The 25,964-nt window shown below is 39.0% G+C and overlaps 1 protein-coding gene across 1 annotated transcript in view; it reads left to right on the forward strand.

The window, feature by feature from the left end:
* LOC310638018 (ADAMTS-like protein 2) overlaps positions 1-25,964 on the forward strand; it is a gene marked incomplete at both ends in the record, with an annotated part of 61,000 nt that overhangs the window by 21,296 nt on the left and 13,740 nt on the right. Inside the window, 7 exons of the mRNA XM_083358702.1 lie at positions 779-924; positions 8,428-8,551; positions 12,131-12,211; positions 14,444-14,619; positions 17,249-17,657; positions 21,453-21,876; positions 23,461-23,567. Coding sequence (XP_083214828.1) covers positions 779-924; positions 8,428-8,551; positions 12,131-12,211; positions 14,444-14,619; positions 17,249-17,657; positions 21,453-21,876; positions 23,461-23,567 — 1,467 coding nt within the window. The remainder of the gene's footprint in view (positions 1-778; positions 925-8,427; positions 8,552-12,130; positions 12,212-14,443; positions 14,620-17,248; positions 17,658-21,452; positions 21,877-23,460; positions 23,568-25,964) is intronic.

The following is a 25,964-nucleotide window of genomic DNA, read 5'->3' on the forward strand; positions in this document are numbered from 1 at the left end:
ACTGGAGATAGGCGGTGTCATATCCCTCCCCCTCTGTTGAGACAGGGCTGTTCTTCTTTGACTCTTTTCAAGCCAGTGTTCCTCTCTGTCCAGAATATGGACTTTGCTGTCTTCAAAAGAGTGGCCTTTTGTTTTTCAAATGTAGATGGACTGCTGAATCTTGTCCTGATGGTTTTGTTCTTCTGTGTTTGCCATGCATTTCTGAAGTGGTTGTTTTGTTTCTCCAAAGATGCCATCTATATTAAAATTGAACAGCCCTCTCTCAACAGAGGGGGAGGGATACAACTCCACCTATCTCCTATCTGCAGCACAATCCTTTCAGAGGACCAAGAAGGTACCACATCCATTTGCACTCTAATTCAGGTGACCCTGAGAGTACAGATAAACCCCCAAGTGGTTTCAATGACCTTCAGAGAATTAATGACCCGATCACAGCTAAGAATATAAATCTTTCCATTCCCCATCATTCAGCCAGAACCAAAGAAGCTTCTTGGATGAGAAGTGAAACATTTTTCAAGAAAAAAAAACAAAGTCCAGTTGCCTTTTGAAAAGCATCTTTGGGAGAACCACAATCTAGATGATTGAAAATCTCCATGGACATATTGCTGAATAACAACTCATAGCAGTCACAATAAGAATAGACAATGGTGATGATGGCTAGGAGGGTCCAAATTCCCATTCTTTATTTAATTGATTTTTAACGTCTTCTTGTATATAAGTCTCTTGACCCAAATTTTCACACACACCCTGTTTCCTTTTCTCCTGTGCTTTTCTGTAGATGATTACACCAGCATCTCTAACAGGCCCTGTGATCTCCAGTGTACTTCCAGGAGTGGGGAGAGACAACTCATGGCACAAGCCCAGGATGGCACATCGTGCAAGGATAGGGCTTACCAAGGAGTCTGTATCAGTGGGAAGTGTGAGGTACAACTTTGGTCAAAGGAGCTGCTTTTTAGATTTATAGGTGATCCAAAGGAATATTTTCCCAGACTCCTACTGTGGTAGGACAACTCTTATCTTTGAGATATATGAGCTCAGCTGGCCAAATCTATTGGCCAGATCTATTGGGAAACAATAAGGGTACACAAGAATAGTCTGCTAGAACAGACCAAAAGCCTCCTATTTTAACATCTGTTTCAAGCTAGAGGCCTTAGGGAAATCAAGAAAGGTAATACAGGAGTGGGGAGAGACAACTCATGGCACAAGCCCAGGATGGCATGTAAGCTGGTGTTGAGATGTAACTTCCATTTCACTTTTAAGGCATCTATTTTTGCATTAATGTGTCTAATATATACCACATCAATACTTTTCTTTGTCTGATGATGCTTTCATCTACTTTAACAAATCACTGAATTCTATTCTGATTAGAAAGAATGTTTCTCAGTCTGTGCATAATTTTATAGCTCCCTTTTGTGCCACTTTAAAAATCTCTAAATGAAGGAAGATGAAATTGTCAAGGTCTGTTTCGTGAAGTGAGAGAAGAAGAGCCATGGAGCATTATGCTGTGCTAAAACCACATTCCAAAATGTAATGGTGAGAATCTAAATTTTGAGGAAGGGAAATGGAGCAGAGAAAAGAACCAAGCTTTAAAGAATGAATATATATATATATACATATATGTGTAAATTACTAACAAAGAATTAAAGGGAAACTGAGATGCATTTCTGACTTGTTAGTCGTCATCAGCCAGCTATACCCATCTGAGATTCGAACCAGGGCTGATTGCATATGAGGCAGTGTTATTTGCCTCTAAGCCACAAGGTCTCTCTCGCTCTGTTAGCTTTTTTTTTTTTTTCTGCAAGGGAAGATATGTTTCAAATGTTAACTATTTAGATTACCTTGCTAGGCCCCAAACATGGGGCAAATCTTTATTTCCTGTTTTCAGCCTATCTTGAAGGCTATCGAACAGGCAGTAGTCACACCGGACAATTCATATATTTGTGTAAATTACTAACAAAGAATTAAAGGGAAACTGAGATGCATTTCTGACTTGTTAGTCGTCATCAGCCAGCTATACCCATCTGAGATTCGAACCAGGGCTGATTGCATATGAGGCAGTGTTATTTGCCTCTAAGCCACAAGGTCTCTCTCGCTCTGTTAGCTTTTTTTTTTTTTCTGCAAGGGAAGATATGTTTCAAATGTTAACTATTTAGATTACCTTGCTAGGCCCCAAACATGGGGCAAATCTTTATTTCCTGTTTTCAGCCTATCTTGAAGGCTATCGAACAGGCAGTAGTCACACCGGACAATTCATATATTTGTGTAAATTACTAACAAAGAATTAAAGGGAAACTGAGATGCATTTCTGACTTGTTAGTCGTCATCAGCCAGCTATACCCATCTGAGATTCGAACCAGGGCTGATTGCATATGAGGCAGTGTTATTTGCCTCTAAGCCACAAGGTCTCTCTCGCTCTGTTAGCTTTTTTTTTTCTGCAAGGGAAGATATGTTTCAAATGTTAACTATTTAGATTACCTTGCTAGGCCCCAAACATGGGGCAAATCTTTATTTCCTGTTTTCAGCCTATCTTGAAGGCTATCGAACAGGCAGTAGTCACACTGGACAATTCATATATTTGTGTAAATTACTAACAAAGAATTAAAGGGAAACTGAGATGCATTTCTGACTTGTTAGTCGTCATCAGCCAGCTATACCCATCTGAGATTCGAACCAGGGCTGATTGCATATGAGGCAGTGTTATTTGCCTCTAAGCCACAAGGTCTCTCTCGCTCTGTTAGCTCTTTTTTTTTTTTTCTGCAAGGGAAGATATGTTTCAAATGTTAACTATTTAGATTACCTTGCTAGGCCCCAAACATGGGGCAAATCTTTATTTCCTGTTTTCAGCCTATCTTGAAGGCTATCGAACAGGCAGTAGTCACACCGGACAATTCATATATTTGTGTAAATTACTAACAAAGAATTAAAGGGAAACTGAGATGCATTTCTGACTTGTTAGTCGTCATCAGCCAGCTATACCCATCTGAGATTCGAACCAGGGCTGATTGCATATGAGGCAGTGTTATTTGCCTCTAAGCCACAAGGTCTCTCTCGCTCTGTTAGCTCTTTTTTTTTTTTTCTGCAAGGGAAGATATGTTTCAAATGTTAACTATTTAGATTACCTTGCTAGGCCCCAAACATGGGGCAAATCTTTATTTCCTGTTTTCAGCCTATCTTGAAGGCTATCGAACAGGCAGTAGTCACACCGGACAATTCATATATTTGTGTAAATTACTAACAAAGAATTAAAGGGAAACTGAAATGCATTTCTGACTTGTTAGTCGTCATCAGCCAGCTATACCCATCTGAGATTCGAACCAGGGCTGATTGCATATGAGGCAGTGTTATTTGCCTCTAAGCCACAAGGTCTCTCGCTCTGTTAGCTTTTTTTTTTCTGCAAGGGAAGATATGTTTCAAATGTTAACTATTTAGATTACCTTGCTAGGCCCCAAACATGGGGCAAATCTTTATTTCCTGTTTTCAGCCTATCTTGAAGGCTATCGAACAGGCAGTAGTCACACTGGACAATTCATATATTTGTGTAAATTACTAACAAAGAATTAAAGGGAAACTGAGATGCATTTCTGACTTGTTAGTCGTCATCAGCCAGCTATACCCATCTGAGATTCGAACCAGGGCTGATTGCATATGAGGCAGTGTTATTTGCCTCTAAGCCACAAGGTCTCTCTCGCTCTGTTAGCTTTTTTTTTTTTTTCTGCAAGGGAAGATATGTTTCAAATGTTAACTATTTAGATTACCTTGCTAGGCCCCAAACATGGGGCAAATCTTTATTTCCTGTTTTCAGCCTATCTTGAAGGCTATCGAACAGGCAGTAGTCACACCGGACAATTCATATATTTGTGTAAATTACTAACAAAGAATTAAAGGGAAACTGAGATGCATTTCTGACTTGTTAGTCGTCATCAGCCAGCTATACCCATCTGAGATTCGAACCAGGGCTGATTGCATATGAGGCAGTGTTATTTGCCTCTAAGCCACAAGGTCTCTCTCGCTCTGTTAGCTCTTTTTTTTTTTTTCTGCAAGGGAAGATATGTTTCAAATGTTAACTATTTAGATTACCTTGCTAGGCCCCAAACATGGGGCAAATCTTTATTTCCTGTTTTCAGCCTATCTTGAAGGCTATCGAACAGGCAGTAGTCACACCGGACAATTCATATATTTGTGTAAATTACTAACAAAGAATTAAAGGGAAACTGAGATGCATTTCTGACTTGTTAGTCGTCATCAGCCAGCTATACCCATCTGAGATTCGAACCAGGGCTGATTGCATATGAGGCAGTGTTATTTGCCTCTAAGCCACAAGGTCTCTCTCGCTCTGTTAGCTTTTTTTTTTTTTTTTTCTGCAAGGGAAGATATGTTTCAAATGTTAACTATTTAGATTACCTTGCTAGGCCCCAAACATGGGGCAAATCTTTATTTCCTGTTTTCAGCCTATCTTGAAGGCTATCGAACAGGCAGTAGTCACACCGGACAATTCATATATTTGTGTAAATTACTAACAAAGAATTAAAGGGAAACTGAGATGCATTTCTGACTTGTTAGTCGTCATCAGCCAGCTATACCCATCTGAGATTCGAACCAGGGCTGATTGCATATGAGGCAGTGTTATTTGCCTCTAAGCCACAAGGTCTCTCTCGCTCTGTTAGCTTTTTTTTTTTTTCTGCAAGGGAAGATATGTTTCAAATGTTAACTATTTAGATTACCTTGCTAGGCCCCAAACATGGGGCAAATCTTTATTTCCTGTTTTCAGCCTATCTTGAAGGCTATCGAACAGGCAGTAGTCACACCGGACAATTCATATATTTGTGTAAATTACTAACAAAGAATTAAAGGGAAACTGAGATGCATTTCTGACTTGTTAGTCGTCATCAGCCAGCTATACCCATCTGAGATTCGAACCAGGGCTGATTGCATATGAGGCAGTGTTATTTGCCTCTAAGCCACAAGGTCTCTCTCGCTCTGTTAGCTTTTTTTTTTCTGCAAGGGAAGATATGTTTCAAATGTTAACTATTTAGATTACCTTGCTAGGCCCCAAACATGGGGCAAATCTTTATTTCCTGTTTTCAGCCTATCTTGAAGGCTATCGAACAGGCAGTAGTCACACTGGACAATTCATATATTTGTGTAAATTACTAACAAAGAATTAAAGGGAAACTGAGATGCATTTCTGACTTGTTAGTCGTCATCAGCCAGCTATACCCATCTGAGATTCGAACCAGGGCTGATTGCATATGAGGCAGTGTTATTTGCCTCTAAGCCACAAGGTCTCTCTCGCTCTGTTAGCTTTTTTTTTTTTTTTCTGCAAGGGAAGATATGTTTCAAATGTTAACTATTTAGATTACCTTGCTAGGCCCCAAACATGGGGCAAATCTTTATTTCCTGTTTTCAGCCTATCTTGAAGGCTATCGAACAGGCAGTAGTCACACCGGACAATTCATATATTTGTGTAAATTACTAACAAAGAATTAAAGGGAAACTGAGATGCATTTCTGACTTGTTAGTCGTCATCAGCCAGCTATACCCATCTGAGATTCGAACCAGGGCTGATTGCATATGAGGCAGTGTTATTTGCCTCTAAGCCACAAGGTCTCTCTCGCTCTGTTAGCTTTTTTTTTTTCTGCAAGGGAAGATATGTTTCAAATGTTAACTATTTAGATTACCTTGCTAGGCCCCAAACATGGGGCAAATCTTTATTTCCTGTTTTCAGCCTATCTTGAAGGCTATCGAACAGGCAGTAGTCACACCGGACAATTCATATATTTGTGTAAATTACTAACAAAGAATTAAAGGGAAACTGAGATGCATTTCTGACTTGTTAGTCGTCATCAGCCAGCTATACCCATCTGAGATTCGAACCAGGGCTGATTGCATATGAGGCAGTGTTATTTGCCTCTAAGCCACAAGGTCTCTCTCGCTCTGTTAGCTCTTTTTTTTTTTTCTGCAAGGGAAGATATGTTTCAAATGTTAACTATTTAGATTACCTTGCTAGGCCCCAAACATGGGGCAAATCTTTATTTCCTGTTTTCAGCCTATCTTGAAGGCTATCGAACAGGCAGTAGTCACACCGGACAATTCATATATTTGTGTAAATTACTAACAAAGAATTAAAGGGAAACTGAGATGCATTTCTGACTTGTTAGTCGTCATCAGCCAGCTATACCCATCTGAGATTCGAACCAGGGCTGATTGCATATGAGGCAGTGTTATTTGCCTCTAAGCCACAAGGTCTCTCTCGCTCTGTTAGCTTTTTTTTTTTCTGCAAGGGAAGATATGTTTCAAATGTTAACTATTTAGATTACCTTGCTAGGCCCCAAACATGGGGCAAATCTTTATTTCCTGTTTTCAGCCTATCTTGAAGGCTATCGAACAGGCAGTAGTCACACCGGACAATTCATATATTTGTGTAAATTACTAACAAAGAATTAAAGGGAAACTGAGATGCATTTCTGACTTGTTAGTCGTCATCAGCCAGCTATACCCATCTGAGATTCGAACCAGGGCTGATTGCATATGAGGCAGTGTTATTTGCCTCTAAGCCACAAGGTCTCTCTCGCTCTGTTAGCTTTTTTTTTTTTTTTTTTCTGCAAGGGAAGATATGTTTCAAATGTTAACTATTTAGATTACCTTGCTAGGCCCCAAACATGGGGCAAATCTTTATTTCCTGTTTTCAGCCTATCTTGAAGGCTATCGAACAGGCAGTAGTCACACCGGACAATTCATATATTTGTGTAAATTACTAACAAAGAATTAAAGGGAAACTGAGATGCATTTCTGACTTGTTAGTCGTCATCAGCCAGCTATACCCATCTGAGATTCGAACCAGGGCTGATTGCATATGAGGCAGTGTTATTTGCCTCTAAGCCACAAGGTCTCTCTCGCTCTGTTAGCTTTTTTTTTTCTGCAAGGGAAGATATGTTTCAAATGTTAACTATTTAGATTACCTTGCTAGGCCCCAAACATGGGGCAAATCTTTATTTCCTGTTTTCAGCCTATCTTGAAGGCTATCGAACAGGCAGTAGTCACACCGGACAATTCATATATTTGTGTAAATTACTAACAAAGAATTAAAGGGAAACTGAGATGCATTTCTGACTTGTTAGTCATCATCAGCCAGCTATACCCATCTGAGATTCGAACCAGGGCTGATTGCATATGAGGCAGTGTTATTTGCCTCTAAGCCACAAGGTCTCTCTCGCTCTGTTAGCTTTTTTTTTTTCTGCAAGGGAAGATATGTTTCAAATGTTAACTATTTAGATTACCTTGCTAGGCCCCAAACATGGGGCAAATCTTTATTTCCTGTTTTCAGCCTATCTTGAAGGCTATCGAACAGGCAGTAGTCACACCGGACAATTCATATATTTGTGTATATATATATATATATATATATATATATATATATATATATATATATATATATATATATATATATATAAGGGATGCGGTGGCTCAGTGGGTTAAGACGCTGAGCTTGTCGATCAGAAGGTCGGCAGTTTGGCGGGTCAAATCCCGAGTGCCGCGTAACAGAGTGAGCGCCTGTTACTCGTCCCAGCTTCTGCCAACCTAGCAGTTCGAAAGCACGTAAAAATGCAAGTAGAAAAATAGGGACCACTCCGGTGGGAAGGTAACAGCGTTCCGTGCGCCTTTGGCGTGTAGTCATGCCGGCCACATGACCACGGAGACGTCCTCGGACAAGCGCTGGCTCTTCGGCTTTGAAACGGAGATGAGCACCGGCCCCTAGAGTCGGAAACGACTAGCACGCATGTGCGGGGGAACCTTTACCTTTACCTATATATATATATATATATATATATATATATATATATATATATATATATATATATATATATATATATTCAAAACACACCCCCACCCAATCAGAACATACCCACCATTCAAAACACACTCCCACCCAATCAGAACACACTTAATCCCCCACCCAATCAGAGCACACCTCCACCCACAGAACACACCCCCTCTGGCAGTTTAAAAAAGAGGAACAAACAGCCACTACCACATGCTTCTCCCAGAAGAAGGAAGCTGAAGCCACCAGCCTGAGGATGACGGATGGGATTCCGTCGAAACGTTGCTCCTACACCTTCAATTCTATGCGGGAAAAAACCCGAATGACCAAAGATCCATATATATATATATATATATATATATATATATATATATATATATATGTATGTATGTATGTATGTATGTATGTATGTATGTATGTATGTATATGTATATGTATATGTATATGTATATGTATATGTATATGTATATGTATAAGAAATATAGCTATACACATCAGTTGAGGGGAAAAACCAAAGAGCTTCATCCAAAAGCTGAAGAGTCAAAGTGGGCTTTTAAGCATGGATCTATAGGTAAGAATTTCAAACTGGCCTTTCCTTTTTCTCCTAGCCAATAGGGTGTGATGGCAGCCTTTACTCTTCCCAGGTGATGGATCGATGCCGGGTATGTGGAGGAGACGGAAGTACTTGCTACCGAGTTTCAGGCAGTTTCCGAAAGGGGATCTCACAGTTAGGTACACTTTGCTAACAGCACTGAGCTGTTTTGTATTACGCTTTGTGACCCTCTTGCTTCTGATTAGACAATTCAGTCAGTTTGGTGTAGTGGTGAAGGTGCTTGCTTAGGAACCAGGAAATGGTGAGTTGTAGTCCTGCCGTAGGCATGAAAGCTGGTTGGGTGCCTTTAGGCCAGCCACTCTCCCTCAGCCCAACCCACCTCACAGGAGTATTGTTGTTGTGGGAAAAATAGGAGGAGGAAGAAATATTAGATACATTTGCCACCTTGAGTTATTTATAAAAATAATAAAAGCAGGATGAAAATCTAGTAAATAAATACATTTAGCCTGAGGCTAATACAAGAAAAAGAGAGAAAGAAAAACTGCAAATGTATAGTATTGCTTAATACCAAAGACTTGTGAAGGATATTGAACCCATCTGATCCTTTATGTTGGAGTCTGAGACTGAATTGGGCATCTTTTTAGAGCAGAATGATAATGTGCAGTACATTGCCATAGCCATATGATATGGCACTGTTGAATTCCATTTGCATATTTATCCTTTCATACTGCACCTAAAACGTATCACAGACAAAAGCATATGGAATAGAAACCTCCAATGAAAAAGCAGGAGACAGAGAAAAGTTCAGTGTCTCTTGTGAGGTCGTTTTCTTTCATGAAAAGTAGCTAATGTCATTTTGTAATGGGGAATAGTTCAGATAAATAACTTTCTAAATATTGCTGAACAACAATTTCTGCTGTTTCATTGTCATTAGCCATAAATAATGAACTTACAGGGAAGTGTGGTTCAATACACTTGGGAGGCTCGAAACTCTTCATGTTATAAATATTTTCAATTGAGGTTGCACAATAGAAGTTCAGTTCTATTTTTAAATTAATTAAGATTATATTGTGCATGTGGCATCTTTGTATTTTTAAAAGCAAGTAATGAATTGGTTGAATGAGGGATTATTAAATAAGCTATAAGAGAGAATGAATTGAAGAAAATAAACAGAGGCCAGGAAGATGAATCAGAAAGCAATGCATACATTTGAAGCTGTATTGTTGCAGTCCCATGCATTTCTTTCTGAGAAGAAATGAAAAATGTCAAATTGGAAAATCTATATAGCTATCAGGCTCTGCACAAAATATTCCACATGCAGAGTCACAGATACTGTACTTGATAATCTTGCAACAGCTCTTTTAGAGAATTGAAAAGAGCTGCTTTTCAGAATAAGATGTGTGGCATATAAATTTAATAAATAAATAGTTCTTTCCTTTGGTGAAGCCAAGCAACTGGGGCTCTTGGTTAACTCAGATAACAGCCTCAAAAATGCTGGCTCCTCCAAACATTATCAGAATACTGAATGAGGATTGAGCACCATACTTCATTTTGATTAAAAGAAGTAAAACTTTTTATCTAAATATGTTTTAAATGGACAGAAAGCCCCTCATTATTTATATCAGCCCACAAATACCCACGGTGTTTTGTTATATCATTTATTGCTCTCCCAATGGCTTGGATTTAGATCATGTTCTGCCTTGACTGATCAGGGTGGGCTGTGTCCTTCAAAGCAGCCTTAATGAATAATAATAATAATAATAATAATAATAATAATAATAATAATAATAATAATAATAATAATAATAATATACTATCCCAGGTCCTTGGTAAGGACGCAATAGGTAGACAAAAATTCCAAATCCAGTCTGAACATCTGGCTGACTGTGCAATGAATAACAACAACAACAACAACAACAACAGCAATAATAATAATAATAATAATAATAATAATAATAATAATAATAATAATGATAATGATAAAAGTTGGAAGGGATCTTGGAGATCATCTAGTCCAACCCCCTGCTCAGGCAGGAAACCCTATATCAGGGGTGTCAAACTGCTGGCCTGCGGGCCGGATACGTCATGTGGAAGCGGTGTCCACCCCATCGCTGGCAATTGCAAAACTGTCCCGATACGTTGCATGACATCACGTGATGTCACAGGTTTGACATGTCTGCCCTATACCATTTCAGCCAAATGGCTGTCCAGTCTCTTCTTAAAAACTTCCAGTGTTGAGCATTCACCGTTTCTGGAGGCAGGTTGTTCCACTGATTAATTGTTCTAACTGTCAGGAAGTTTCTCCTTAGTTCTAGGTTGCTTCTCTCCTTGATTAGTTTCCATCCTTTGCTTCTTGTCCTGCCCTCAGGCGCTTTGGAGAATAGCTTGACTCCCTCTTCTTTGTGGCAACCTCTGAGATATTGGAATACTGCCTGAGGGAAAGTAGTAATGACTTCCCAGTTCCTGGTCTTTGTACTTCAAGCTCTCATATAATTAGAAGAACAGAGATGTGTTTAGCATGTGTCCTGATTCCAGGGATGAAAAAAAAATACAACCATCAATCCTTTTTATTACTGTAAGTGGAGAGGAGAGCTAGTTGTCCTCCTTCACCGAGGCAATCCACATGTCTTGGGCCAGTGCTTGGAAATCTTGTGGATTGAGCTGACCCTGAACTGTAATTAGTAAGGTTTTTTTGGGGGAGAGAATGCATGTTAATGTGCATTGTCATTAGGCATTCACATAGAGCAGAGGTGGGGAACAATGGCCTTTTTATGACTTGTGAACTTTAGGATTTAGGATTTATTAAATTTATATGCCACCCTTCTCCCTAAGGACTCAGGGCGGCTCACAACAATAAAAATTAAGAGACATAAAATACAAAAATTAAGAAAGAATTAAACAATGGATATAAGAAATACGGGATAATTTACACAATAAAAACCAAATTAAAAAACCATGGTCAGTCCAGGCCCGCTTGTTGGAACAACCATGTCTTAAGGTCACGGCGGAAGGATCAAAGGTCAGGGGTCGTCCGCAGCTCCTGAGGCAGTTCATTCCAGAGGGTCGGCGCGCCCACAGAGAAGGCTCTCCCCCTGGGGGTCGCCAGATGGCATTGCCTGGCTAACGGAACCTGGCTCAGGAATTCTGGGAGTTGAAGTCCACAAGTCATAAAGGGGCCATCATTCCCCACCTCTGAGATTGAGGGATGTGTCAGTCTGGTGGAGAGCTGCAAGGGTTCCAGTTTACCTTCTGATAAATCTCCAGCTACAGAGAGGAAGTTTTGTAATAATATGGAGTAACATATCAAAATAATCTCTCTGCATGTTTTTTCTGACCAAATCTAACATAATGATAACAGTATTACCCTGTTATTATTTTTTAAAGAATTGAGACTGTGTATAATTAAAAGCTTTAAAACATTGTATATTTTGCAGGTATATAAAATATTTTGAATGAAACAAGCGTATTTATCATAAATAGACCCGATGCCCTCCAGATGCATTAAAATTGTAATTCCCCAAAGGCCAGGCTCTATAAGAATGCAGAGAATCTCATTCCCTGTACATCTGGAGATAAACTGAAGAGATTATCTGTAACTCTCTGCTGAGTATAATGCATGGAGTAGTCCAGACATTCTCCACATTCTCAGTGAGTTAGCTGCTATGGCAAAACCGAAAGAAAAAAAACTGCTTTGTAGAAAAAAGATCTGTTCATCTGATTTTTTGTCTTCTGGTTTTTCTATATTTCTCACTTCCCAGGATATGTATTTATCACCAACATTCCTGCTGGTGCTACAGATATACTCATCATTGAACGAAGGAAGACAGAGAATATTTTGGGTAAGCAATCTATATCAGTATTATACTAATTAACCTATAAAAAATCTGGGCAAGCAATGAAATAGAATGTTGTTCCAGTGCACAGTTATCTAACAGGTCAAAAAAGAGTATGCTTAGGGGACTTCGTATTTTATTTATTTACTCATTTAATGCATTTAGCTTCCAACTGTATGCAACGGAACAATGAAGTAGAATGTTCTTTTAGTGCCAGGTTACCTAACAGGTCAAAAAAGACCCACAACATAACCCTAGGCTGCTCACAAAAAACAATAAAATCAATAAAGAACATAAAAACTAACAAAGAAACTCCCAGTGCCCCCAACTACATCCCCATATATCCATAACTAAGTTTTCTGAGCTTCAACCTCATACATCAGATACTCAATGGTTCTAGAAAAAGCCAGGTCTTTGAGGTTTTTTTGGAAGGGTAGGACAGTAGGGGAGTCTGTTGAATCTCAGTGGGAACCAAAAAGGCAAGGAGTGGCTACCAAGAAGGCACACTTCTTAGGTCCTGCTGGATAGCAACATTTAAGCGAAGGGACCTGGATTCTTCCCACCTTATCAGGCATAGCAGAATGGGCAGATTGCCTTGGAGAGGATCTGTGCATTCTGGCTTTAAAGGTAATAACCACCATGAATCCCACCTAGAAAGAAACAGCTCCAGCAGTGGCATAACATATGTCACTAAAAGAGATACTCCAAGTCCCACTTCATTCCAGACCTGTTGTAATTTTTGGATGTTCTCCAAAGACAGTCCCATGGAGAATGGGTTGTTATGTATGCACATGTCCCTTAAAACAGCATTTCTCAGTCTCAGCAATGTTAAGATATGTGGGCTTCAACTCCCAAAATTCCCCAGCTAGCATAAAGCTCACACATCTTAAAATTGTTAGGTTGAGAAACACTGCCTTAAAGGATTTTCAGACAGTGAAATTGATCGACCCAAAGCATGTAAATATAACTCTCCAATCTTCAGAAGTACAGTATAACAGAGGATTAAAGCAATGTAATTATAGAATTTTTATGGACGTGTTTTCACTTCATAAATAAGCTGCTTTTGAATGTGACTTGACTAGCTTTTTATTCAAGATAACACCATTTTTCAAACTCCTGTAGTCTGCATCAATGTTTTACAATCCCAAAGTTAACCTAGACATGTGATATTTCTTGATGAAAATTTATGGAGGATGGGTGAAGGAGGTGAAGTATATAACGGGGATGCCATTAGGTAGTATGCTCATCCAGACTCCCAAAATGTGTAGCCCATGTGGGACCCTTCTTGGCAATATATCAAATATTGATCAGATGTATTTAGCAAAATTTTAGCAATAACTACATACAGCAATAACTGCCAGCAGTTTGGCAGTTTGAGTCTTACTGGCTCAAGGTTGACTCAGCCTTCCATCTTCCAAGGTCGGTAAAATAAAGATCCAGATGTTGGGGGCAGCATGCTGACTCTGAGAACTGCTTAGAGAGGGCTGTGAGGTGGTATATAAGTCTAAGTCCTATTGCTATTAAAACAGAGTAGTTCGGAAGTAACATATATTTCATACACATAGAAATATTTTGAGTGTAATTTCCAGCATCTGGCAATACTTTTGCTTAATACATTGGCAGACTTTATATTTATTGGCCTGGCACCAACTTGCAAGACTGCAGAACTATGTTGGTCCTTTTTCTTCTTCTGAGATGTTGATGGGGATCCCTTTATTGACAGACTATACGAGTTCCACGGTCCTTCTTTGGTGTCCCCTTTGTCTAGCTCCATGTGCTTTTACTTGGGGAAATTGGTGGCAATGAGAACCATTACGCTGTGCAAGCTATTGTGGGTCTTCTCTTGAAATGCCACTAATGGATTACACTACATCCACATGCTCCAGTCGTTATGAGTCCACTTCTTCACAGGGAAGAGGTCAGGATATAAACCCCAATATGCACCTTAAGAAGAGTGCTCTTGAGATCAACAAATAGGCTAAGAAACAATGTGGAACTACAGTACTAGAACTTGGATGTTAGCATCTTAATGACCACCAGGTAGCTGCAGGGAGTGGCAGTAAACTCATTCTTTTTGCTGGCATCTACTGGTTTTTGCAACTCAGATCTGTTAAACTTAAACCAGTGGAAATCCTCTTGGGCTGGATTGAGTCATTTGGCTTCCAGTTGTGCATATCTAAATTAATATTTGCACACTAGATGTGTTTCATTCTCATTTTGTTTATGTTTCCCTGGTAGCTCTGGCTGATGATTTGGGGCATTTCTTCTTCAATGGAAATTCTGCTATTGACAATCCACAGAATTTTAGAGTGGCTGGCACCGTGTTCAAATACCGCCGCCCTTCCAATCTACATTCGGATGGTCTGGAATACATTATTGCACAAGGTCCCACCAATCAGTCTCTCAACGTCATGGTAAATAAGGCAAACTACTGTCTGACTATTTCTTACTACATTTTGCAAGCATCTGGCAGTTAAATAGAACCAGATATCTAATCTAAAATGCAAGATCATTAAACATTTCAAAATTGAATTAACTTCAGACAGGCTAAATCTGTTTTAATCTAAAATCGTCTGGTTTTTGGACTAGGTTTTCACAGCAATTACACCATGTCTGAGTATATTTCAACTGATCTAATAAATAATCAGTGCCTTGTCTCTAAATTAGCACCTGCAAATAATGTTTTTTCTGGATTTCAGTCTCTCTGAAGCTTAGCATATTTACCTCCTCCAGGCTTATTTCAGACTAGAGAAAGGGGTAACAGCCACGGGGTAGGAGAAGAGAAAGCAAGGAACAGTAATGGATAGGGAGTAAAACTGATTTATTTTAATTGATTATGAGCCATCAAGTCATTTTCAACTTCTAGCAACCACTTAGATAGATTTTCTCCATGACTATCGGTCTTTAACCTGTTCTTTCAAGTCTCTCAACGGTGCACTTATCACCATTGCAATGGAGTCCATTCGCCTTGCTGCTAGTCATCCTCTTCTTCTTCTCTTTACTTCCACCTTTCCCAGCATTAGAGCCTTTTCCAGGGAATTGGGTCTTTGCATAATGTGTCTGAAATAAGATAATCTTAGCTTAGTCATGGGTTATTTTTAGGGGTTTATCATTGGCTACACTTTCTTTTTGAGAAAGTTCACTACTGCCTCCTCCTACATAGTCCCATCTGAAATTAGGTGTACGAGAATCTACACATTTTCTTCATATTTTAAAAAAACATTTTGTTCCATCCCGTTTCTGCCACAACTTATTAATTTGCACAAAAATGTATACATGACTGGAGAAAAATCATGTCAAACAGCACAATTAAATACTTCTCAGGTACATTCAGGATAATTTCTTCGCCTGTTTTAAACTTGTATGTACTAATTCTCTTACACTTAGTTTTTCCAATCAACAACAAATAATAGGTATGTTTAACGGGCCAACTCCTGCCCCTTTCATGATTTCAAATTTTTCAGCACACAAACTTTCTTTTATTTCAAATAAACCACCCTTGCTGTTAGATGATATTTCTTCTACTTCATGTCATAAATGCTTTTTAGGCTCACAGAGATTGGCTCAACAGCCACGGTACATCATAATTCCTCCCCCCCTTTCTTTTTTATTACTAGCAAAACAAGACAAGCCTTTAGTATCATTTTCAGGCACAGAGAACAATTCAGGCAGTATTTTTTACAACAGCCAAGAAAGCTGGACTCATTTTTGCCCATTCTCTTGATTCTCTACAATCTTTTTGTAAAGTGGAGGGAAAGTAATAATACAAATGCTTGGTTTATGCACAGCTGCCAAGAACTTTAAAGTTAACAATGTTCAGCCAACAGTGTTACCTAATAGTAATTAGGTCCCTACCTAGAATTAAACAAAGGCTGACTGGCATTCTCTCTCAGGCTGGCAAGACCTGATCCATTTCTCCATGTCTTGTTCCCTGTCTTCCTGATCCATGGAAGACATCTATTTTGAGTAGAAATATTCCCTTGGCACCACTTCTTCTGGTCTTTGGGCTAGTGGAATCAATATGTCTTCAATAGTTCAACACTCCTAGTCTGTCTTAGGATCAACAGACGTTGATTTTTTTTTCTTTACCCCAGAAATTTCTCTTTAGCTCTCTAAATATAACAGTTCCCCACTTGCCTGATTTCAATTCACAGGAAGTTCCAGTAAGAAGAGCTGCCACCTCCTCAGTTTCCAGCTTCTACTACTACTGCAAGCTCATGTGAAGAATCTTAGGCTGTGACATGTTATCGCAATTTAGATCAGGAGTAGGCAGTTTTACTTTTATGAACATATTCGGATTTTAAAGCATGGGTTCTAATAACTTCATGTTCATATAATCAGAAGTAATTTCAGCTCAACCTATCCAAAATTGTAATAATCAGATGGAGAGCAAGACTTATAGGAAATGTTTAGAGGGAATTGTGCTGTTTTTAGATAGAAAATGCAAAGGGCCAGAATGATGCTCCTATGTCTTGCCAAAGTTTGAAATTCACCTCATTATATCCAAACAAACCTTGATGACTACCAGAACTTCCTCTCTCAGATATTGTTGCGGGGAATTTAAGAGGGTGCTTACCTGGCTTGGGAATAGGAATTATCGTATGGTGTGTTCATTCTTGGATCTGTTCCTGATTTCTTCTTCCATAGGGATTTTTAGGAAAGCAAAATTTGGGAGAAGAAATAGAGATGATAAAAATGGTATCTTCAAAGAGGTGCTCTGAGAGTTCACTTTTTGATTTGAAATCTAGTAGATTTGGGGGCTATGAAACCTTCTGAGTAGATGTGCAAAATGTTTCAAGGTTGAAATACATTTGTTTTTTTTAAATCCTATTTTACTAGAAAGGCTGCTCCAAACTTTGTGGAAATGTTCCAGACTCACAACAACATTGGACTTCCAATCATTTTGCACATGGCTACATCTGATTACTATATACAGTTGCTATGTGAAGAGTCTTTCTCAAAGTTCTTTGGACTATAGTAGAGTCTTGCACAATTTAAAAGTGAGAGTAAGCTTGGTTATTTTTTTTTTCTTTTTGTTAAAAGTACTACAATTTCAATGGAAAAATGCCACATGTAACATATGACTACACTGTGCCCAGAGCATTGTCACCAGCTGTTCAGACAGTTCCGCCATCCATCAAGATGCCCCTCTATCTTCACTTACCAGAGCCTAGCCAAAATTACCAAGATGCAGTTTCATCCATTTCTCAAGATTTCAATGCTTCTTGGGTTTCTGTCACAGAGATGACAGACAACACAGAAGAAGAACGTGGGGGCATGTCTTTCAATAGCCAGAACTTCTTCCCAAGTAACTCTACTCCCCAAGGTAAAGAATGGGGCTGGAAGCATGGGCCACAGGAGGACAATCTCAACTTTCAATTCCAACAACTTTATCATACAAGTGAAACAAGTGAAGATGAAGAAGTGACAGTTGAGAAAGAAGCAGATCTGGGTCAGTATCCTTTCATAGCTTATTTAATCAATCATTTATTTTTATTTATTTATTTTTATTTTTATTACATTTATATCCCGCCCTTCTCCGAAGACTCAGGGCGGCTTACAAGCTTAGCAGTAGCCTTCATTCTATGTATATGCCTGCTTGTTAGGGCTTTCACAATACAAGGTGGATGGGGATTGGTTGGTGAGATGTGTTTCAAGGGCTCCACAGAAACAACTCAGAGTGTTGCTTGCCCTGTACATGTTCTTAACTATGCAACCCTTTGTACTTTTCCATATTCAGGGTTCTTATTTGGAGATGGAAAACTAAAAGGTGGGATTCTTTTTGATAGTCCAATTTTTGACTGGAAAAAATAAACATTTTTATGTGGAATACTAACATTTTCAAAAATTTAATACTGAAATTTAATTCTCATCATGACTTCAGTGCAGCGTATCTTGATCTAAATCAATGTAAATCTTCTTCGTGTGCCATATCCATTATAGGACGTTGGCGATCATGTTGGCGATCCTATTTTTATCAGCAGCTGCATGAAAAAGTGCTGCTGAGTTTTGTCCAAACCAGTCCCTTAGATTTTGAAGCCATGATGTTCTTCTTCTGCCTGGACCTCGTTTGCCTTCAATCTTTCCCTGGAGGATTAAATGGAGTATGCCGTATTTTTCTGGGTGTCGCATCACATATCTGAAATATTCTAACTTTCATTTTTTAATTGTTTTGATGATTTCCCTTGGCTTTCCCAGGCAGCTTACCACCTCCTCATTTTTGATCTTGTCAACCTAGCTTATACGTAACAGCTGCCTGTAAATCCACATTTCAAATGCTTCTAGTCTCTTCAGGTGGCCTTCTGTCAGAGACCAATTCTCTACTCCATAGAATAGGATAGAAAAAATATAACATCTGACAAGCCTGATTTCTGATCTTAGGCTTATGTCGTGACTGCAGAAGACCTTTTTCATTTTGAAGAATGCTGTTCAAACTTTCTGTATCCTTGTCTTTACTTCAGTGGTCATGTCCCAGCTTTCATGTAAATTAGAACCGAGGTGCGTGATCCTTTCAACTTTTTCTATTGGTATTCCTTCCGAATTTATTGGTGGTAAATTAACGGGTTGTTTGCTGACGATCATGATCTTGGTTTTCGAGGTGTTAAGCTTCAAGCCGTATTTTTCAGATATTACTGTGACTCTGTTGATGAAGAGCTGAAGGTCTTCATGCTTACTGGCAAGCAGAACTGTATCGTCAGCATATCTTAAATGGTTGATCCAAACCCATTTACTTTGATGCCAGCATCAATGTTCTCCACTGCCTCGTTGAAGATTGACTCAGAGTAGATATTGAACAACAATGGAGACAGAATACATCTCTGTCTGACCCCTCTTCATATTTCTGCATCAGCTGAGTATTTTTGGCTTAGTCTGACATTTGCTACCTGATGCCAATATAGATTGTTTATGATTTGGATGTCTTTGTCATCTAGTCCCACTTGTTTCAGGACTTCTAATAGTTTGTTGTGTCTTATTTTATCAAATGCTTTTTCAGAATCAATGAAGCACATGTAAAAACTGTGATTGACATCTCTACAATGCTGTACAAGAACGACTGCTGAATAGTGCATCTCGTGTACCAAGATTGTTTCTGAGACCAAATTGTGTGTTACCTAAATGCTCCTCAATTTTGTTGTATATTCTTGTGTGAATTATTCTCAGGAATATTTTCAGGGCATGACTCATTAAGCTTATTGTTCTGTATTAAGTAGACATCTTTGCATTTATTGGGGGGGATTGTCACAAAGGTTGATTTTAGCCAATCATTTGATATCTTTCCTGTTTCATATATTCGATTGAAGAGCTGCAGTAAAAAATTATTCCCATTGTCTTCCAGCAATTTTAAATTTTTTATTGGGATATCATCAGGTCCTGTGGCTTTTCTTGTTTTTGCTATTTTTATTGCATGTTCAACCTCTTCCATAGTGATGCTTGGTCCAGTTGTTATATTTCCCATATCTATATCATCCCTAGTGTCCTCAAAAAGTTCTTCAATATATTCCTTCCATCTTTTTAGTTTTTCATCCTCATCTAAGATAATTTCCCCCTCTTTGTCAGCTGGTTTTCTTTTTGTAGAGGTCTGCTGCTGCTTTCACTTTTTTGTGTAAATTGAAATGATCATGCATATGTTCTGTCTCTTCTATTTCCTTGCATCTTTTTGCAAACCACTTTTCTTTTGCTAGTCGAATTTTTCTTCTAATTGTTTTCTGCAGTTCATTGTATTTTTCTTTGTTATAAGGTCTTCTTTCATCCATGAGATGAAGAATTTCCTCCATCATCCACTGTTGTTTCTTGTGGTACCCCTCTCTCTGTTTTGAATTTGTTACTTCTACTATTGCATTTTTAAATTTATTCCAGTTCACTTCTACATCTTCATCATTCAGGTTGTTGGCTTCTCTTAAATGAATTTCTAGTTCTTCTTTTATCTTACCTCCATGTTTAATGATAAAGTCTCTGTCAATTCTTGGTTTAGCACAGGGGTGTCAAACTCAATTTCATTGAGGGCCGCATCAGCATTGCGGTTGCCCTCAGGGGGCCGGGTGGGTATGGCCAGGGTGGGCGTGGCCTACTGGGTGGGCGTGGCTAGAGTGCATATGGCCTACTGGGTAGGCGTGGCCAGCTCTACATCAAGGGTGCCTATGGGGGCCTGGGCAGGAGTGGGACAGATCTGGGGGTCTCTGGCAGAAGGAGGGTCTCTGGGCCAGGGCCAAGGCAGTGGGGGCCGTTCCCTCACTGTTTCCAGGATGGATTCGCGGGCCACATGAAACCACTTCGCGGGCCAGATCTGGCCCCCGGGCCTTGTGTTTGACATGTCTGGTTTAGCAGGATTCGGGTTTTTCATCCTTTTTAGTTTCAGCTGGACTTCGCAAGTAGTAGATTATGATCAGGTGGTACATCTGCACCTGGCTATGTCTTTACTGATTTTGCTGAGTTTCTAAATCTTTTGTTTATTTTAAAATAGTCAATTTGGTTCCTTACTATATTATTTTGTGTATCTACTGGTGATCTCCATGTGTAGAGGTGTCTTTTTGGCAACTTGAAAAAAGTATTCATCACACATTGCCTATGTGTTAATACAATGTAAATACTGCTATATATTCATAGTATATTGAATACTGACCTAAATCTACATTGATTTAAAGTCTCTCTCTTTCTGTCTTTCTCTTTCTACACACAAACACACAAACACACATGTATATATGTAGACTGCAATTTATAATAATATTACCCAAGTCCTGAATAATAACACTTCATAATATTAAGTTTGGACCTTGTCAAAGTATAGTATCTCTCTCCTCTTTATTAAAGCAGTCTATCTTTTTGCAGATTTCCACATCTGTCTGAATGAAAAGATGCAGCTGATTTATTGAATAACAAAGAGGTGTTATGTTTGCCTAAGGATCAAAGTCCCTTTGTCAAAGAAAGCAACACATATAAATTGTACATTCAGATGGCATATTCCAAATTAAATTTCAAGCGCGAGGCAGATTATCTCTGGAACTTTTTTGATAGTATGTTGTTTGCTTAAATGAAATTTTGCTGTTTTTCTATGTAGTCATTAAAGACAGGAAATCATTTTCAAATGCGGAAAGAAGGATGATCGTACCTAAACAGGTGCAGAAACTACTGTAGATTATTCATGGTCAAATGAGAGTATTCTCAAGTGTTTAGGGGGGAAATGCTTTTAATTGTAGAAAGTGAACTCTGAATTTTCTGGGCCCCTTGGTTCATTTTCATTCTTCTTAAGCCCTCAGACTCAATAAGATTATGATCAGCACAGCCACGCCACATGGTACAGCAAGATTTGAATTCCATGAAGCCAATAGGATTGGTCCATCTAGACAGCATCTCTTCAGATCACTGTGTCTCCAGGATCCACAAAATGCTGCTTTTTGTAGGGCATTGCATTACATGACAGCCAAGCTTGGGAGAAAGAATTCAACAGTCGGGTTGTGGGGTCATGCAACTATCAATTGGCCAGAAGGACCGCCCAAGCAACCTGCAAAAAAGAACTTTCCAGACAAAGTGAATGTCAACCCTTTTGCAGTGAATGAAGCAACCAATGACACTGTCATGGGAATTTCTTCCAACCCTGTTTCCAGTTCCAGGCTTCCAACCAGCTTTGGGAATGAGCAGCTGTCAGAGCCTCTTCAAGGTCCAGGTGCTGAAAGGTGGGAAAGAAAAATAGATTTGGAAGAAAAGGATTGAATGTTCTAAGAAAAAAAAGTGACGTAATGTAAAAAGAGAGTATCCAGGAGGAATCTTGGCAACAGAGCAAGCTTGGCTTCCTCTCAAATTCTCCATTTGAAGGAGAGAAAACTAAATCCAATCGTCCCTCAGCCCCAGAATTAAGATGCACTACGTACTAGATAAGCCAGAAAAATCCTCTCTCATTTGCTTTCTTCTTAATTTTCCCAGCATATCTAAGATGACAGTCCCATTTTAAAAATAAATTATTTTGGAGAAAATGTAGATTTTATGTAAATATACTATGGTATTAAAAAGTTAATTACACGTGCTTAATGTTTATGGAGATTCTTAGTTATCCAGGTCATAGTTGTCCCAAAGATGCTTTTTTCTTGTTTTTCTTTGAAGATGTTTTGCTTCTGATCCAAGAAGCTTCTTCAGTTCTGACTGGATGATGGGGAATGGAAGGATTTATACTCCTTGCAGACAGCTGGTTTTGCATTTTTTAAGAGAGTCGTTGAGGCCACCTGGAGGTTTATCTATGCACTGCATATCTGTACATTGGGAAAACAAAACAACACTTTATAAACGCATGGCACAACATAGGAGAACAAACCCATCAGGACAAGATTCAGCAGTCCATCTGCATTTAAAAGACAAAGGCCACTCTTCTGAAGACAGCAAATTCCACATTTTGGACAGAGAGGGCTGCTGGTTCGAAAGAGGGATCAAAGAGACCATCTGTGTCAAAATTGAACATCCTTCTCTCAACAGAGGGAGGGATACAACATCATCTATCTCCAGTCTACAACACAGTGCTTTCAGCAGTTCCAAGAAGGCTCCACATCCATTTGCAATACTCAGGTGACCCTGAGAACACAGATAAACTTCCAGGTGGCCTCAATGACTCTAAAAGAATGCAAATGACCAGCAAGGAGTACAAATCCTTCCATTCTTCACCATCCAGTCAGAGCTGAAGAAGCTTCTTGGATCAGAAGCAAAACATCTTCGAAGAAAAACAAAAAAGGCCAGTTGCCTTGTGAAAAAGCACCTTCGGGATTACACATGGTTCTTCATTCTTGAATTCAATTCAGTTCGTAGATTGGATTATTTTTATGTATGTGAATATCAGAATTATCAGCCATTATCAGAAAGTAGCTTCATCTATCATTGGGTAATTGCATCAGTCGTGATGTGCTGGTCATTTAGTTTGGAGACAGAGACACAGCGCTAATACACAGCCTTAGTGGAGGCCGATTACATACTGGGACAGTAAATCATAGAGACACAATGGGAATCCTTCTCCACTGGGAAGGCTCTTAGTATTTAAACTGCATATTTGTTGATGCAGTGTGCCCTTTACTTGAAGAACATTTCTCTTAAATGATTAAATTCTCTACAGGCCCCACACTTGTGACAGTCTGTAGATAAAGAAACTGGATAAATAATATATTGCTGTCTGGGGATTCCTTTTAACCTCTGTGGAAACCAGGGAAGGACAGCATATTTCCCTTCCTCTAGTAAATCATCCACCCAGAAACTTATACTGAGGGTTTTTTTCCCTGCAGCAATGACTTTGAACTGAGTCCCCTTGGCCGTGAGGACATCAGCTTGGCTGACATGTATCGCTGGAAGGTATCAGCCTATGCTCCTTGCAGCTCCACATGCACATCAGGTGAAATGACATGTAATTTTGGGTACTAGTATGGGTGTTTTGCGTCTTGTGAAGGATTCTGCCTTGCGGTCAATTTCTACCATATAGAATGAGAACTTATTCAGAAATGAACAGCAGTGTATATAGTTGTATTAAATTCTGTTTGCTGTATATTTGTGATTGTTCTACCTCTGAATGTATTCTTTCCTTTAATACTGCAAAAAACCCACCTTCCCTTGATGTTACTTTATTATTATATCAGGTGAAACTTGCGAGCAGTTGTAGGCTCTTTGCATTTACATAATAGAAGTGTGTTACTTGTTTGCTTGTTTGTATCTTGCCTTTATTATTTTTACAAATAACTCAAGGAAGTGAACATGTCCAATGCATGTTCCTCCTCCTATTTTCCCTGTGAGGTGAAGCTGGGCTGAGAGAGAAAGAGAGTGACTGGCCCAAGGTCACCCAGCTGGCTTTCCTGGCTAAGGCAAGACCAGAACTCTCTTGGTCCCCCATGTTCTAGCCTGGTGCCTTAACCGCTTTTGTCTTTCTCTATAGCTTTTCAGTGTAGTCTCCAAGAAAGCAGGAGCTGTAATTCAGACAGTTTTAATTAGGACTAACATTATTCTTGTTAATTTTAATGTCTTTTTCCCCGCATGAATTTTTATTAAGTCTGCATGAAGTGATTTGCTTCCACAAAGTGCTTCAGGTTGTGACATGATGTGATTTTCTCTTGTGCGCGCATTCTCTCCTTTCTCTCTTGCGTGCTGTCTCTCGCTCTTTTACTTTCTCTCTCTCTCTCTCTCTCTTTTATTAAAGATTTTTTTCAAACAATAAAAGACAAATCTAAAAGAAAAAAGTAGCAGAAAGTATAAAAATAGAGATAAGGGAAAAAAAGTACAGAAAGCAAAGGGGGGAAAAAAGAAAGCCAGGGAAAAAAAAGAATAAGAGTACTAAAGTCAGAAAAAGAAGAGATCTCTGACCTTCTCTGCAACAGAAATTAACTTTCTTATTATCCAACCTCCCTCCTTAATATTACAAAAATCTGTTTGGTCTTTGGTGTAGTCCTTTTTTATTAATCAAATTCATAAATCGTCACTTTTCTCTATTTTCAGCAAAAAGTCCATAAAAGTTTTCCTGTCTTTTAAAAACATATTTATTTATTGCTTTATCTCTCACCACAAAAGGTCAAGCTCCACCATTTGTGACAACTCCAACTTCCTCACAATCCACTTGTTCGCTGAGGGGATTTCAATGTTCTTCCATTACTGTGCATACTGTATAATTGCCTTGTGCTGTTACCATGTATAAAGTCAATCTTCTGTGATTTTTTCCCCTAAGTGGCTATCCACAAGTCCCACTAAGAAAGTCACACAATGTGCTTCTCTTCATTAAGCAATGATCTGCCTTCATGAAGCGTGTTGTGTTGTCCTGAAGCTTCTCAAAGTATTCTTGTGAAAGCTGGAAAAAGCTTCTCTGCAGCTCTGGACCTGCACAGGAGTCATTTCCAGTTTTAGTGAGGCAGAGTTTCCCATCATTTTGGTACCAAAGGTGAGCAGTGCACCTTCTACCATCAAAGCAGAAGTAAGCAGCACATCGCCTGGCACCCCTCGACCAAGGACTAGGCAAGTGATACCTGAGAAGGGTAGCAGCACCTTCTCTTGCCAAAACTTGGCTAATTATGCCAGAGATGCTTTCAGGGACTGCAAAACCACAAAAAGTGCTCATAGAGTTGTATGGCTAATAAATTCAAACAAACAAACAAATAATAGAATCAAAGTGGCCAGGTTATTTTGCAAAGCAGACTTGAAGGAATGTATTGCTTGAAGTTTTGAAGATCTGCACAGTTCTAATTCTTTCCCCAATGTTAACTACTAGTACTATAGCTTTTGAGCATTGTGTATCCAGTGATTGAACAACTTTAATTATTTTATATTTCTGGGTTTCCTTTAGAAAGTTGGGAACATACTGTAGTATACACAGGATGCTGTTTCCAGTACTCTTCAACATCTTCATCAATAATTGGGGATAGATGGGGAACTCATCAAATTTCCACACCAAGCTGACAGAAGTAGCAAACATTCCAGAAGATAGACTTAAGATAAGAAGGATCTTGACAGTCTTGTATATTGGGCCCTATCTAACAAAATGAAATTTAATGGTGAAAAAAGTAAGGTTCTACATTTAGGCAAGAAAAACCAAATGCACAGGTACAGTATAGGTGGTACATGGCTCAATAGTAGTAACTGTGAGAGGGATCTCGGAGTCCTCGTGGACAATCACTTAAATATGAGCCAGCAGTGTGCTGCAGCTGCCAAAAAAGCCAATACAATTCTAGGCTGCATTAATAGAGGGATAGAATCAAATTCATGTATTCAAGTGTTAATATCACTTTATAACACGTTGGTAAGACCATACCTG

This window comes from Vipera ursinii, assembly GCF_947247035.1.
Source record: "Vipera ursinii genome assembly, chromosome: 3".
In the NCBI taxonomy this organism is placed as follows: domain Eukaryota; kingdom Metazoa; phylum Chordata; class Lepidosauria; order Squamata; family Viperidae; genus Vipera; species Vipera ursinii.